We start from the raw sequence: 17,073 nt of genomic DNA on the forward strand, positions 1-17,073 counted from the left end.
ATTTAACAGCAGTAGCTTTTTTTGCTGGTGTAGAAAGAATATTTTCTTCCTTCGGACTAATTCATTCCAAATTGAGAAATCGTTTAGGATCTGAAAAAGCAGGAAAGCTTGTTTTTCTTTTCCAGATTATGAACATACAGGAAAATGAAGGTGAAGACGTCTGAGTTAGCTGCAGAAGCCGATATTTTAAGTTTCTCATGTTCACGTGGCTGACAGTTGATTTAGTTTTTTTTTTAAATTTTCATTTATTTTAGTTAAAACCAATTTTAACAAAAACAAACCTGATTTTAAAAAACTTGAATGTTTAATTAAATTCAAAAATTCATATGCTTGTTTTTAAAAAATGTTATATGTTTGCTGTTGCAGAAAAAAATCCAGAATACATAGCGTTGTTGTTTTAGTTAGATAAAAAAAATTAAATGTCTGTCTGGTGATGTTCTCCTCCTAATACAGCATGGCAAGAAAATCCTCCAAATATTAATGATTAACCTGTTGAATTGGAGATAGTTCACTTCCCAATGACTTCATAAATATCTGCTTCAGTTACCTTTGGTAAATGAAATAACCAATCATTCATTTTCTGATATAGCTGTAAAACTAATCTGAAAAGATTTCAAAATAAATCACTTAAACTGTATAGTGTGTACCTTCTAAAAATGAAACCTACATCTGTCTCTGAGTTGTGAAAAATATGTATTAAGGTTATAACAATCAACAAGAATGCACTTTAATGTAGAAATCCATGATTAAATCGAGTTTTCCTGACTAGTGATTTAAATCATGATTTAAATCAAATCCACCCTGCCTTCTAGATCAAAAGGGGAAGGCAGAAAACTGTAATATTAGTTTAGCTGAATGGTATAGAGGTAGGGGTGTGTGTGTGTGTGAGAGAGAGAGAGCGATATGGGTGGGGTGGGGTAGGTGGAATGGGGGCAAGGGACAAAATGAGAAATTTCCAAATATATATTGAACTTTTCTTTCTCTGAGAGAGTTCCAGTATGCTACCACAAACAAATATTACCTCCATCCCCCCACCTCCTCAAAAACAGCTCTTCAAAGTCGAAGCCATTTAGTTAGGGGTCCTTTAAATAAACTGCTTAACAGGTTCAAAAGTACATTTAAAGGTAAAGAATATAAACCCATGAGGTTTTATAAGTATTCTACGGTCTGTCACTAATCTTGTCTGAGACTCAGGGTGGGTGAGGTAAATTCTTTTATTGGAGCAACTTCTGTTGGTGAAAGAGACGAGCTTTCTTTAGCTCTGTGTAGCTCCAAAGCTTATCTCTTTCACCAACAGAAGATGGTCCAATAAAAGATATTACCTTTAGTCTCCTGGGACCAACACTGCAAACACTAATTTTATCTGTCATTTTAACCCTTTTCGTTTCTTTGTCATTTTAACCCTTTTCTACTTGTAATAGTACTCTTAAATAATTGCCACGGAATACTCTTTTTAAGTATCTGGAATTTCTTCCTGTGAAACACTTCCCATCAAGGTTCCCTGAGGAGCTATCAAAAATGTTAGCGACTTGATTGATTGGGGCGGGGAGGATATTAAATACATTATCTTTTTATTTCAGAGATGTCATTTTAGCAGTGTGCAAACTTGCTTTGGCAGCCTTAATCCTGGAAAAATCTTTTTGTGTGTGTTTTGTTTCCCCTGTCCCATCATGATGTATGTTTACCTTAAGGAAAGGCAGTAAAGTCCTAAAACATGAATTAGGTTTCTACATTTGTTATTAGCTGCTTTTCTCTAAAATATGTAAATCTTTCTTTTGTTGCCACCAGATTTAAAATGTAGAAAAGATCGAAAGAAGAAGAAAAGGGTAACACACATCATCTCATTTGATGAGGAGGAAGATGAACAAAATTTAGGAGATACTTTAAAGACAGCAGTTGCAGGAGAAAGCTCAGAAGAGAACTCAGACAAGTCTTCAACTTTTGTGTTACCTTTCTCTGAAGGCTCTCTTGTACAAAATTTAAACGGAAATCAGAATACCCATTTGTGGAAAAGCGATTCCATGTTTCTGAACGGAGAATGTAGTTACCAGAAGCTTGATGTGAAGAGTATTGATGATGAAGATGTAGACGAGAATGAGGAAGAGATATATGGAAAGATATTGGGAAACAAAGGTGTGGAAGATGAAACAAAAGTTTCAGAAAAGTGAGTACATAGAGCCAAAACTAAACTGTCTGTGCAATTTTACTTTGCTTCAAGTGCTTAATAGGAACAGGAAAATTAATTTGCCTGACCTATAAGATCCCTAAACTTTTACCTATTTTTAGAATCAAACTATAACTTATCCAAATAATTCATATGGTCAAAATGTAAAATCTGGTGGTCTTCACTTGTGATCTCTGGCAAGGACCAGAAGAAAAACTTGTGAGACTTCCAGGAGTTTCCTTACAAGATTTCCAGCTGAGCTTTTCAGACTCAAGTTTTAAATAGCCATCCAAACTTTTGGATGATAAATTCAAACCAACCCTTACCCATTGGAGATTTTCCCATCCTTCGTACGTGATCACCTGGATGTTTGTTTTTTAAATGACACAGTTTTAATATTTTGTTTCTTGAAATTGCATCACCCATCCTTTTCCTGATCATGTTTGGCAGACCACTGGGCACTGAAGGTGGAGAACAGGGCACTGCCCAGCCTGCCTGCCTACTTTGGACCAGCCAGCTCTGCTGTGAATCTGTGTTATGTTTGAAACATTTCTTCATACATGTACTCACAAGGGCTGGAGTTGGGGAGGGGAGAGGAGGGAGAACTGAGATACAATTCTTTCCTAGCATAACTTATCGCAACTTCTATCCTGAAAATGCTGTACAAAATTAATAATTGTATATTATATTTTAAAGAAATGCATAAAACACAGATCACTGCCCATCATATGTTTTTATTTAGGCCACATGAAGGGGGCACATGCAATTCACAGATATGCACTTGGACTCCCCTGCAGATCCTGAATGATAATTCAGATATTCTGTTTCCTGTCAGTGCTGTTGGTTCTTACTCCCAGATTGGTAGGTATTTACTATTCTCTAATTTCAATAAACTGCTCTAGTTCTCTACTGTGTTGAAACCATGTTCTTATGTACCATAATTTTTATACAACTTCAGAGCTATCATTCTTGATAAACATGTATGTTCAAATTTTACCTGTATGTATTTGATTTGGCATACTATCAATTCCACATGCTTCTCTTTATTAGTGATTGTAATACAGTAGCTATGTATTATTTATATGAATTCCAGAATCTCCCAAATGGGCTTTAGCCAGCTGTATACTAGAATTTGTTTTTTAAATAAATGGAAAAAAATACCCTTTTTAGCTATAAAATATAATTGCACATGTTTTGGCATATATTGTGTAAACTTCAAGAAGTCAATTCCCTTTTTATTCTCCACCACATTTTCAGCATGCATTTTGCATTCTGACTCGATGAATATTTTATTCACATCCTTTGAATACTAACTTTATGCATTACACTATTTATTTAAACAATGAAGAGTCCGAGCACACTTTAAAGACTAACAGATTTATTTGGGCATAATTATTTGTGGGTAAAAAACCCACTCTTCAGATGCATGGAGTGAAAATTACAGATACAGACATAAATATATATTGGCACATGAAGAGAGGGGAGTTACCTTACAAGTGGAGAATCAGTGTTGAAGGCCAATTCAGTCAGGGTGGATGTGGTCTTCTCCCAATAACTGATGAGGAGATGTCAATACCAAGAGAGGGAAAATTGCTTTTGAAGTGAGCCAGCCACAGACTGTCCCTTTTCAAGCCCAAATTGATGGTGTTAAGTTTGCAAATGAATTGTAGCTCTGCAGTTTCTCTTTGAAGTCTGTTTCTGAAGTTTTTTGTTGTTGAAAAATGGCTACTTTTAAATCTGTTATTGAGTGTCCAGGGAGATTGAAGTGTTCTGCTACTGTCTTTTGTATGTTACCATTCCTGATGTCTGATTTGTGTCCATTTATTCTTTTACGTAGAGACTGTCTGGTTTGGCCAATGTACATGGCAGAGGGGCAATGCTGGCACATGATCGCATATGTCACATTCGTAGATGTGCAGGTGAATGAGGTGTGGTTGGATCCTACGATGGTGTCACTAGAGTAGATATGGGGACAGAGAAGGCAACAGGGTTTGTTATAGGGATTGGTTCCTGGGTTAGTGTTTCTGAGGTGTGGTGTGGGTGTAGTTGCTGGTGAGTATTTGCTTCAGGTTGCGGGGCTGTCTGTAAGCAAGGATTGGCCTGCTTCCCAAGGCCTGTGAGAGTGGGGGATTGTTTTCCAGGATAGATTGTAGATTGTTGATGATGTGCTGGAGAGGTTTTAGCTGGGGGCTGTACGTGATGGCCAGTGGTGTTCTGTTATTCTTCTTGTTGGGCCTGTCCTGTAGTAGGTGACTTCTGGGTACCTGTCTTACTCTGTTAGTCTGTTTCCTCACTTCCCCAGGTGGGTATTGTAGTTTTAAGAATGCTTAAAACACTTGATAGAGATCTTGTAGGTGTTTGTATCTGTCTGAGGGATTAGAGCAAATGTGGTTGAATCTTAGAGCTTGGGAGTAGACAATGGATCGTTTGATGTGTCCTGGATGGAAGCTGGAGGCATGTAGATGAGTATATGTAGCGGTCAGTAGGTTTCCGGTATAGGGTGGTGTTTATATCACTATCACTTATTTGCACTGTAGTGTCCAGGAAGTGGATCTCTTGTGTGGACTGGTCCAGGCTGAGGTTGATTGTGGGGTGGAAATTGTTGAAATCCAGGTGGAATTCTTCAAGGGCTTCCTTCCTGTGGGTCCATATGATGAAGATGTCATCAACATAGTGTAAGTAGAGGAGGGGCTCTAGGGGATGAGAGCTGAGGAAGCGTTGTTCTAAGTCAGCCATAAAAGTTTTGGCGTACTGTGGGGCTATGTGGGTACCCATAGCAGTGCTGCTGACTTGAAAATATAAGGTGTCGCCAAATCTGAAATGGTTGTGGGTGAGGACAAAGTCACGAGGCTATGGCACACCTGGTGGCTGAGCTTTATCAGGGATACTGTTTCTGAAAGCTTGTAGTCCATCTTCGTGTGGAAGTTTGGTGTAAAGAGCTTCTACATCCATGGTGGCTAGGATGGTGTTTTCAAGAAGAAAACCTATACTTGGTACAATTTATTTAGATAATTAACTTAAAAACTGAGCTAATGGAGGATGGATGTAGATCCATGCAGCACATGGGTTGTCTTGCATGTTAATTATCTTCCTGATGCCAGAAAATGTGTATGTTTCTATGAGTATTCTATATTATAATATGACACAGGAGACATACCGGGGTGCTGTGGAGGAGCAAGTTTCTCTGGCATGTCTTCCAGTGTGGAAAGTGTTCCAGTTGATAGGTTTTCAGTAATCAGTGGGACTGAGTATACTTGCCATCTTGAAAACTATTGTGGACTTAAAATGAACTACCTTAATGGTTTCAGTGAAAATGTTTACAGTAAAAGATCTTGTAGCAGGAATTTATAATTGTCTTAACTAAAAAATGTAAACATTTCTGTTGAAATGCTGAATTGTTAACTAAAACAAAATTATTTAAAACTGGAATTTTGGAATATTTATTAAATTGTAGAGGTGTGCCTGATGAGGACAGTAATAAAAATGTTTTAAAAGTGGCAAAAAAAAATTGTGCAGTCCTAAGTGTGTGTAGATAGCAGTAAACAACTGCACACTTGTTTGTGTTGAGGTGTGAAAGGGATACAGAGCACAGGCAGAGAACTGTCATTTTGGGAGCAACAAATTTATGTAATTCCCCTGAGTCGTAACCCTGGTTGAGGATGCCATGTCCATGCTCTTCCTGGAGTTGAGGGGGTGGAGGGTTGGAGGGGGAGAGAGAGAGGGAGTGCATCTTAAATTCACAGTTTATTATATTTGATTGTTCAGGAGGAGGCACTTAATCAGTTGTTGGCAGCTTTCTTTTGATTTCTGTGAGCCCAACTCTGAGAGGTGCCGAGCACTTTCTTGAGATGTATTGAGCAGTCTTCAACTTTCATTTACATTAACAGGAGTTGAGGACCCTCTGTACCTTGCAGAATCTGGACCTATATGAATAGCTAAATTGTGCACAGTATATAAATTAAGAGAACTTGATTCCCAATCCTGTCAGGTGCTGAATATCGTCTTTCCTGTTGCAATTGATGCAGGCGCTGCTTAGCACCTCAAAATATGGGAGATATGAATATACTGTAAAACACAGCTACGTGTAATTTTTCAACAGCTCACTGAAAAAATTTCTAGAATAGATGAGAACTAAGAATTACACTCATACTCATTATTTTTACATGGACTGCCAAAAAAATTACATGTTAGAGAGGGGAGAAAACAGCTGTGTTTCTGAAATCCTTAGCAGTTTATGCTGTGTGCCTGGCTAGGCGAACATGAACTTTGAGTAGTCTTAAGTCAGCATTTCAGTTGTGTGATAGAATAGATTTTATTCTTTTAAAAAAAAATTCATTATTTTAATAAATAGTTTGGTACTACTTCTATGAAGTTTCGAAGTATTAAATGTCCTAAACATGTTAATAATATGGATGTTGGTTTTCTGTATGTCCATTCGTATTGTTTGTGCCTGACATGGAATTTAGACCTCCACAATGATTTCATGACACAACGTCTACCTAAATTATTTTAATTTAAAAAACAATACCACTTGTATGAAATTGAGAGATTGAAAGGTCAAGGAGTAACAGGATGCCACAGATTTAAAATGGCCTAATGCAAATTTTAATGTACTGACGTGGAACAAAGCTTTGGTTTTTGATAGATGCCAACCACAGACACTTGCAAATCCTAAAAAGCCTAATCGTTGAAGGACTTGAATATAGTTGATTCAAAATGATGATATGCATACTTCAGTATTATATTGCAATAGTAAAATTACAAGATTAATGTGTACAATAGGTGATGGTTAAATTTGTGTGTATAATTCATGTGTGTATAAAACTATAATGAATTGTCTCAAAAATAGAATTCGCTGTTGGGTTGAGGCCAAGGAATGTAAAGTTTTAGTTACAGAAGAGAAGTTTTAGGCAGATACTAACTAGAGAAAAATAACTAATAACTGAAGTCACATGAAGTTGGTTTCATACAGGAATATACAAAATATGGCTGTTGGGCTGAATGCTATGTCTCAGTCTCATCTGCTGGGTGCACGTCATAGCACAGTCTCTCTCCCCACTCTCCTCCACCCCCCGGCCATAAAGGTCTATGGAGAACTGAATTCTCATAGCAATTTACTTATTTGTCATCCTCCAATAACTACAGTAGTGTTAATTTAGATGTTAGAGGAGCCATGGAGAAAATACAGGATTTCTGTGGGGACTGAAAGTAGATTAATTTGGATATACTCTGAGATATAAATTGAAAGACCTTAGTAAGGTAGCTTTTATTATGGCCCATTAAAACAGATGTACATAACTAACAATGTGATTACTTTAAGATTACCATTGTTCATTAATGTCTGTATTCCTACATCTGTGCTTTCATTTCTTCCTGCACTGTTCCTAGTTTTTACATTACTGCCCCCTTCACCTTTCTTACACTCGTATTTTCTTGCCTATCCTGTTTCCTTCTACAGATGGAACACACTCTCCTTGCACGCAAGCACACTCCACCCCAAAACCCATTTCTTTCCAGAATCCTTTTACCAACTCAGCAGTAATCTTTACAGCATCATTTTTCTGAATGATTATGATCCTGAGATGATATGGAACACAAACTCCAGGGCAGGGAGAGAGTCTGTAAAACTGTGTACATTAATGATTCTTTATTTTGCCATAAATGTGTCACCAGAATATATAGTTTGTTTAGTTACTTGGCTAATTGTTTCATAAAATAACATGTTTATTTGAATGTGTTCTCTTTTTAATGACTGCTTCACAGTTCAGCAGCATTCCAAATATATGCAGTTCCATTTTGAATCTGCGGTGTATATTTCTGTAGTTTTTGAGAACTATTAATTGATGAGGTAGATAAATGGGCAGTGTTTTTTTAAACAACTTTTCTGTATAATTATGGTGGTAAAAATCGAAGAATATAACTTGAAAAGAATTAAGTAATGTTGTACTGCCCTCTATTGTTGCTTCATATACTTGCAACTTTAATAAAATAATCAGTAATTGAATAGTTGTATGCAGTGTTGTAGCTGTGTCAGTCCAGTGTACTAGAAAGACAAGGTGGGTGAGGTAATATCTTTTACTGGACCAATTCTGTTAGTGAGAGAGACAAGCTTTTGAGTTTACACAGAGCTCTTCTTCAAATCTGACTGAGGCCTGAAGAAGAGTTCTATTTAAGCTCAAAAGGTTGCATCTCTCACCAAAAGAAGTTGGTCCATAAAGATACTACCTTGTCCCAGTAGTTGAATAGAGAAGAACTGAGCAGTCCCCTTTTTTTTTTTTTACATTTAATAAGAATTGTGAGCCTCAGACCCCTGTCAGCAATCTTTCTGAGTTTTTTAATTTGTCCTTAAACTTTATACCAGGTTTCAGACCAAAACACCCACAGAGAGAAACTATTTTGTTTGCTAATATAATTCAAGTAATTTGATTTCTTTGTTTGTTTAGTTGACAACATTGGAGCTTGGTCTGTGACAAACAGTTGCTAATTACTCTGCAATGGTGGGAGGAAATTTTTAGTGTTTTAATTGATTGATTGGAAAATAGGGTAGTATTATGAAAAGATTGTTAACCATACCGTCTGGACTGTTGCAGAATTGATATGGTGTGTACTAACATCCTAATATTTCATCTTGATTTATAGGCAGCTGATATAACTTTGAAATTGTTACAATATACTTTTTCATTAATTTGTAAGGATGCCTTGACTTCAGTCCTTATTGTAATGCTTCAAGGATGTGTCAAGATGCATCAAGTCTCCATGTACTGTGAGGTAGCACAACTTGGGGTTGAAATTCAGTTTCTTGGAAGCAAAGTAGAGAGTTCAGTAATGACAGAGGTTTTTTAAACTGTACCATTTAAAAAAAAAAAACACAGACATGCCCCTCCTTATTCAACCCAACATCACTGTCAACACACTGTCAACCTTCTCTCTCCATTTTTTTTTAATCCAGTACTGTTTTAACATATGCCTCTAGGTTTATTTTGTGGGAAACCTCATTATGATAAAATATATTTTGGATATATGCAGAAAATGTCAGTGAAATATGACTGAATTTTTGTTTCACTTGAATGTTTTATAAGGGACTGAATGGCACATGGGGCTATTAAATAGAGACAGCCTTTTGTATGTAGGATGATGGTATGAATATGGATTAATTTTTTATTAGGGACATAAAATAGTCAGTTAGATGACTTAGAAAAATTAACTTCTTAATATACACAACAGATGCAGTATGAGGTATAAACTTTTCCACACTGACCCATTAATGTCTAAATCATGACATGATGGAATGAACTCTGGAAGTGAATGGTCTTCTATACTTATTTAATCCTCATTGTCTGTAAGAAGACTGCCAACAAAGATGTCAGTTGTAATAGTGGGTTTTTAAATTTACAAAATGTCAGTTTATGATTGGATTTAAACCACCAGTTCACTTCCCACAGCTCTGTTTGTGATGAGTATCAAATTTTATATTTAATTAAATTAAGCATCAGGACTTCAGGGAAGGCATTTCCTCAGAACTTTGAAACATGAAATTGTGACTGTAAAATGTCAGCACACTAAATGTAATATGACTAAAAATTGTCAAAATGTAAAATTCTCAGAAGCACCTAAGTCTCATTGACAGTCAATGGGACTTATGCACTTACAAGCCTATTTTCTTTGTGAAATTTTGATTTATGTGCTTTGAAAATTTTACCCTTACTACCTTTATTAGTTACAAGTGTAACAGACAACGGTTAGATTTTGCTCATTTTTTACGTTAGCTAATTTTATGTCCTGTGCATGCTACTTTAGGTAACCTGGAGAATGGAGATGGGCATGAAAGTGCTGTTCTTGCAGTAGAACTGGCTCAGAGAGGATCTGAACTTCCTTATAGGTAAATCAAATTTAGATTTTCTAATTATAAAACAGAAGTACCTAATGGTAAACAGGCACATGCAAAGTAAAGTTGGCACCCAAGCCAAAATTACTCAATATTCAAAACACACCACTAATCAGATTAATTCTATAAACATTTGGAAAGACAAATGCCTAAATCCATACTTCCATATTTTCATAATCTTCTTAATATTTTATATTATCTCTAATGATGCTAAAGGACCTATGTCAAATGGTATCTGGACTTCATCTGGAAGTCATTTTTGCACCATATACTAGTCATATAGTTTGTCTATTTGAATATTAATATTTTCAATAGTTATAAATTAAGATTCATGCAGAAGTTATAGATTTTTTTTTTTAAATTTCAAATAAGTTTGGATTAAAATAAAAGTATTTTCCTCTTTATCTATGAGTTCAGCATGTTATTTTGTGTTACATGTACACATGGTGAATAGAATGTGGTCATTTAATCGTTTCTACTTCTACAAATCTTGCTTATTAGTCTTTAAATTGAGCATTTTGTGTTCCTCTGGTTAATATTAATGATCTTCTGTCTTTTTAACTAGAGTGGATGCCAGTACTCCTGTTCAGGTGAATGCTTTAAGCAATATGTTACCTTCAGCCACTGTGCCAGAATCAATGACAATTAGTAAGTACTTGCTTGAACCATTTAGATTGACAGTATGTGTTTTTCAAACTCTACTGATAGCATGCGCATTCGCTTTCTTTCTCTCTCTGGGATGTTTCCTGTGAGGCAAAGCCTTTGCTCTGATGATCACCCAGTGGTTCTCTTTTGACCTGCTGGCTATCAGTGGGCATGAGAGTTCTGAGATGGTTCTGAATCTGCAGTTCCCAGCTTGTGATACTGTGTTGCCAATGTGACACCAGCCTTTTTTCTCCAACAACTACACAAAATACTGTCATATTAGAATGAGGAGTACTTGTGGTACCTTAGAGACTAACAAATTTATTTGGGCATAAGCTTTTGTGGGCTAAACCCACTTCATCAGATGCATGCAGTGGAAAATACAGTAGGAAGATATACACACAGAGAACATGAAAAAAATGGGTTGCCATACCAACTCTAACGAGACCAATCAATTAAGGTGGGCTATTGTCAGCAGGAGAAAAAAACCTTTTGTAGTGATAATCAGGATGGCCCATTTCAAACAGTTGACAAGAAGGTGTGAGTAACAGTAGGGGAAAAATTGGCATGGAGAAATAGTTTTTAGTTTGTGTAATGACTCATCCAATCCCAGTCTTTATTCAAGCCTAATTTAATGGTGTCCAGTTTGCAAATTAATTCCAGTTCTGCAGTTTCTCGTTGGAGCCTGTTTTTGAAGTTTTCTTTGTTGAAGAATTTCTACTATTAGTTCTGTAATTGAGTGTCCAGGGAGGTTGAAGTGTTCTCCAACTGGTTTTTTGAATGTTATAATTCTTTAATGTCTGATTTCTGTCCATTTATTCTTTTGCATAGAGACTCTGGTTTGGCCAAATAAATTTGTTAGTCTCTAAGGTGCCACAAGTACTCCTCGTTCTTTTTGCTGATACAGACTAACACGGCTGCTGCTCTGAAACTGTCATATTAGAGATGTCTTTAACAATTACCAGAGTAATTGTTTAATTTGATAAAATACCACAGACTGGCTGGTGGAGAGCTGATCTTAAGCAGTATACCGTTTATTTTGCCTGACATCTAGCCCAGAGCAGAAAACCCCTCCACTTCTCCCATTGCCACTCGTTCTACGCATTTGTTATGGAAAATACTTCAATCCTGCCACGATTACAAATGTGAGTCTGACTCCTCTCCATACCTCTCCCACCTACTGCAGTGGGGTTAGAGGGGTTAACAATTCGGAAGGATGAGGCTAGAAATGAGGCTAGTAGAAGTTTAGGTGAGGTGGGGAACTTATTTACATAGTCTCTAACATTGCATCTCTGCAACATCTTTAAAAAGGCTTTAAAAAAGTATTCTTGTTCTCAAGGCTTTATTATTCCCCAGTTACTTAAGAAGGGCAACTGTCTGTCTGGCTCTGCAGATTGCTTTCCAGATGGGCTAGTGGACAGGGCCTGCTTCCTCAAACTCTGACTTTATAACAGTATTTCAAGATCACATTCAGGAGGACAGAAATAACAATTGAATTTCATCCGCAAAAATATATAGTAGATTCTCCTTAATAGCAATCCTGATATTAGCAGCTTCCAGTTAATGGCAATGTATTGTGGGGAACCAATCTCATGCTATTAACATTAATGTTAATGGCATTTGGATATCAGCAATGGCATACAGCTTATCAGTAAGGCTAAGATTTTGTCACAGGTAGTTTTAGTAAAAGTTATGGGCAGGTGGCAGGAAACAGACAGAAATTCATGGAAGCCCACAACCTGTCCATGTGGGGGAGGGGAGAGGGGACTGCCCAAGTTCTGCTGAAGGAGGGGCATGGGCAGGGGCTAACTGCCCGAGCTCTGCTATTGGGAGGAGAGGAGGCAGGTGGCTTCCCAAGCCCTGCTTGAGCAACCCCCCAACCTCGTAAAGCTTATCAGAAGCAAGCTTCCCACAGACCAGGACACACCAATTTAAAGTGGTACCAGACCCTGCCACACAGGAAAATGATATGACAGAAACAACCTATCACCTGTGGGTGAACACTTTTCCCAAAGCAATCACTCTATATCTGACCTATCAGTCATCATCCTCAAAGGAAACCTGTGCAACACTTTCAAAATACAAGCCTGGGAGCTTAAACTCATTACTCTGCTAGACAGTAAAAATCATGGACTGAACAGAGATGCTGGATTTATGGCGTATTACAGCAATCTGTAACCCACTAACCCCCTCTTTTTGTCCTATGACTGCAGAGATGTTAACGGGCCACTTTACCTTGGATGGTCCCTTACAATATGTGCTAATTACTTATGCTAAAAAGTCGGCTCCACCTTGTATTTTGCTGTGATGCTGGGTGTACCTTTCCCTGGCCTTAAGAAGAGCTCTGTGTCCCTCGAAAGCTTGTCTCTCTCAGCCACAGAAGTTGGTCCAATAAAAGATATTATCTCACCCAGCTTGTCTCTCTAAGTATTAGGTGTATATCATGGGTTTGTACACTAATTTTGTGCCAGAGAATATCTGTTCATGTTGTTACTAAAGTAAACTTAAATGTAATTATTTTATTACTTTGGCTGAAATATAGTAAGTCAAGCTGGAAACTGTGCCTTCCTGCATTATTTTGTCAATTGTGGATTAGGAGCTGTAATATTTATAGCAACATAGAACAATTCGTCATCACTAGGGGGAGTAGTTGATCTTTGAAAATGATTTCCAGCCTATGGAATTATGTCCAATTAATCTACCGTAAAACGAAAAAAGTTAAAATTGAGTATAATCTGCATTTCAGAGGTTATTTAGCCTTTTCGGGCTACGATGAAAGCTAACCTTTAACATTAAAATGAATTTCCCATTACTATATTTCTGTTTGAGAGAAGAGATAGATCATTGTAAACAATTTATAAAGCTGTATATCTGTTCAATAAATATTTTTTGTTAACATTTTTCTTAAGATGCAACTGATTAGTCATGAATAATTGTATAAATATTATTATGCTAACAGTCGATGTTTTTTTGTTAATGTTCAACTCAGATGTTTTCTTTCTTAGGATTTGTCATTATAGGTCTTTAAGTTTTATTGGCATCCATAAGGAGGGGGGGAGGCGAGTTTAATATTACAGAAAAGATTTTTAGTGGCTGGCTTTTGCTCTTGTTATAATCTGAAGAATGGTTTCTAAACTGTGAGGATTCTAGCTTGTTGCATAGCAACACAATTCTAAACACATAGCAGACATACAAAATGAAATAGAATAGTGCAGTAATAAAAGCCATAAGGCCTCCAATGACAAGTAGCTTTCTACAGTTATATTTTTAAAGATAACAATTATAAAATGAAACATGAATTGAATTCAGTTTTGTTTCAGATGCTATATACTGTCTCTATTCCACTTCCTTTTCCTTTGAAAAAGCACCAGCCTTCTCTCTGTTCTCCTGAAATGCAGTCTGGTCAGTGACGGTGTGAGAACCGTGTTTGCTACCTTGTGTTCATAAAGCAATGTGTATCTTAACAGCACCTGCATCATGATAAGTGCCATATAAAAAGTCCCCAAACCCTATAAATAAATAAAATTTTAAAATAAACACCATGGGTGAAATCCTAACTCCATTGAACTTAGTTGCAAAACTTCCTTTGACTTCAATAGGGCAGGGATTTCACCCCATATATTTTCAGATCATATTTGTAAACTGTTTTCTCCTTTGCCTCCAACTGTGTGTTCTCCTTCTGCTTTCATTTTTAAAAGATTTGAACTAGTGTTTAATTCTGTAAAACATTTGGGAACAATTTATGTGAAAGACACTATTAAGAATAAAGCTTATATCCTGCAAAGAGAACGATGCAGATGGAACCCCACTGAAGTGGTGTAGCTCTGTGAAAGCACAAAGCTTTGCCTCTTTTGAGGATCAAGGTCCAAGGTGGTTCTGTATTTATTTTCCACAAAAGGGTCTAATCTTAAATATATATATAAATTTAATGTCTAATCGTATATAAAAAAATATAATATCCGGTCGTAATAAAATGAGAAAAATATGCTTAGTTGTTTTCCTGCCAGTTGTTCTTTCTGTCATTCTTATTGGCATCTCTATGGAAAGTGAGAATATCACAAGTCTTGAAGAGCACTTTTGTAGAAACTAGCATAATAGAAATGTGTGCTAGGCAGAGGTGCTTCCACAGTGATCAAAGTGGATCTGATTCAAGCCTTTTCTGGTTAGTGTACTATGTTTAAATTTTTTCCATGCAACTCTCCTTCAGATTCAGATGTAGGTAATTCCTGATGATAAAGATTTCTCTGTTCCTAGTTTATTATTGTCTTTTTTTTTCAGTTTTTTAAATTGTACTTGTCTGTCACTTTATATCACAGAATCAAGGTGGGTGAGGTGATATCTTTTATTGGGCCATCTTCTGTTGGTGAGAAGGACCAAGCTTTTTGAGCCACAGAGAGCTCTTCTTCAGGTGTGGCTCGAAAGCTTCTCTCTCTCACCAACAGAAGTGGGTCCAATAAAAGAGAATACCTCACCTACCCTGTCTCACTCATATCCTGGGACTGAGATGGCTACAGCTACACTGCATACTCTGGCACCTTATAGACTGACAGACTTATTGGAGAATAAGCTTTTGTGGGTGAATACCCACTTCTTCAGATGCATGTAGTGGAAATTTCCAGAGGCAGGTATAAATATGCAAGCAAGAATCAGGCTAGGGATAGGTATAAATATGCAAGCAAGAATCAGGCTAGGGATAGGTGTAAATATGCAAGCAAGAATTGGGCTAGGGATAGCCTGATTCTTGCTTGCATATTTATACCTGCCTCTGGAAATTTCCACAACATGCATCTGAAAAAATGGGTATTCACCCATGAAAGTTTATGCTCCAATACGTCTGTTAGTCTATAAGGTGCCACAGCACTCTTTGCCGCTTTTACAGATCCAGACTAACAGGGCTCCCTCTCTGATACTGCATACTTTATAACACAGACAGAAATATGTTTGTATCCGTAGTTCTCACTGACAGAATTAAGGTGCATTTCACTCCCCCCTTTCCCCCTCCCCCCCTGTATTTTTCTTCTGCCTTTTCCTGCAGTGGAGAAGTATCAGGCCAACACAAGACTCACCATGTTCATTTTTTGGGTCTGTGAAACTGAAACTCATTCCAAAGCTTTTCTTTTTGAAAGGAATCTCAAAGGGAGCCCTATTCGCTTGTAGAAAATGTTAACATACAGTATCCTTCTGATTGTACTGTTTTTTGTAATCATTCTGGCACTTGAGTGTTCCAGCATACTTTTCACTAGTTTCTATAGTTGGCCTTAAATACAAAGGACAAGGAAAGTTGAAGTAGAGTGCATCGTTTAATGTTTCTAAAATTTTCTTGTGCATCCTCAGAAAAACCCATTACCAACGTTCGTTCACAAACACTTATTTAGTTACTAAAATCACCTTCTACTGTTTCAACAGACATGTTGTGTTTCAGAAGCTTTCAATTAATTTTATTTTTTTCCTTTTACTAAGCTCTTTGCTGTCCACTAGCAAAGACTGACAGTATTGTACCAGGTGCTTTGCACTGAACTCTGTCATAGCTGGTAGTTACGAGTCTGGATGATGTGTACGGAATATTAGTGCACAAACCCTTTGTGGCAGATGTCCACATAGACTCCTTTGTGAACACATCCCTTGAGCTCAGTCTTTTGATATCAGATGTTACTAATCTGTTAGGCCATGTCTACACTACAAAATTAGGTCGAATTTATAGAAGTCAGTTTTGTAGAAAGCTTTTTTTATACAGTCGATTGTGTGTGTCCCCACACAAATGCTCTAAGTGCATGTAGTCGGTGGAGTGTTTCCACAGTGCCAAGGCAACTGTCGACTTCCGGAGTGTTGCACTGTGGGTAGCTATCCCACAGTTCCTGCTGTCTCCACTGCTTATTTGAATTCTGGGTAGAAATCCCAATGCCTGATGGGGCTAAAACATTGTCGCGGGTGGTTCTGGCTACATATCGTCAGGTCCCCCGTCCCTCCCTCCCTCTCTTTGTGAAAGCATCGGCAGACAATCGTTTCGCGCCTTTTTTTCCTGGGTTACCCATGCAGACGCCATACCACAGCAACCATGGAGCCCGCTCAGCTAACCGTCACCATACATCTCCTGGGTGCTGGCAGACGCGGTACTGCATTGCTGCACAGCAGCAGTTTATTGCCTTTTGGCAGCAGACAGTGCAGTATGACTGGTAGTCGACGTAGTCCAGGGTGCTCTTTTAACCGACCTCGATGAGGTCAGTGGCACCTGGGCAAATATGGGAGTGACTCAGCCAGGTAATTTCCCTTTTAAGTTTCGTCTCATGGCAATTCAGTCCTACTGGCAGTCCTAGTGCACTGTCTTTTAATCTGAAGCCAGCAGAAGACGATGGCCAGCAGTCATACTGCACTGTCTTCT

At 37.5% G+C, this 17,073-nt stretch overlaps 1 protein-coding gene across 1 annotated transcript in view; it reads left to right on the plus strand.

Moving 5' to 3' along the window:
* The window catches only part of SNX29 (sorting nexin 29), a 454,788-nt gene that overhangs the window by 46,183 nt on the left and 391,532 nt on the right, over positions 1 to 17,073 (plus strand). Inside the window, 4 exon segments of the mRNA XM_073362374.2 lie at positions 1,789 to 2,164; positions 2,907 to 3,025; positions 9,962 to 10,043; positions 10,615 to 10,697. Of these exon segments, the coding sequence (XP_073218475.1) occupies positions 1,789 to 2,164; positions 2,907 to 3,025; positions 9,962 to 10,043; positions 10,615 to 10,697 (660 nt within the window).

Source organism: Lepidochelys kempii, chromosome 10 (genome assembly GCF_965140285.1).
Source record: "Lepidochelys kempii isolate rLepKem1 chromosome 10, rLepKem1.hap1, whole genome shotgun sequence".
In the NCBI taxonomy this organism is placed as follows: Eukaryota; Metazoa; Chordata; order Testudines; family Cheloniidae; genus Lepidochelys; species Lepidochelys kempii.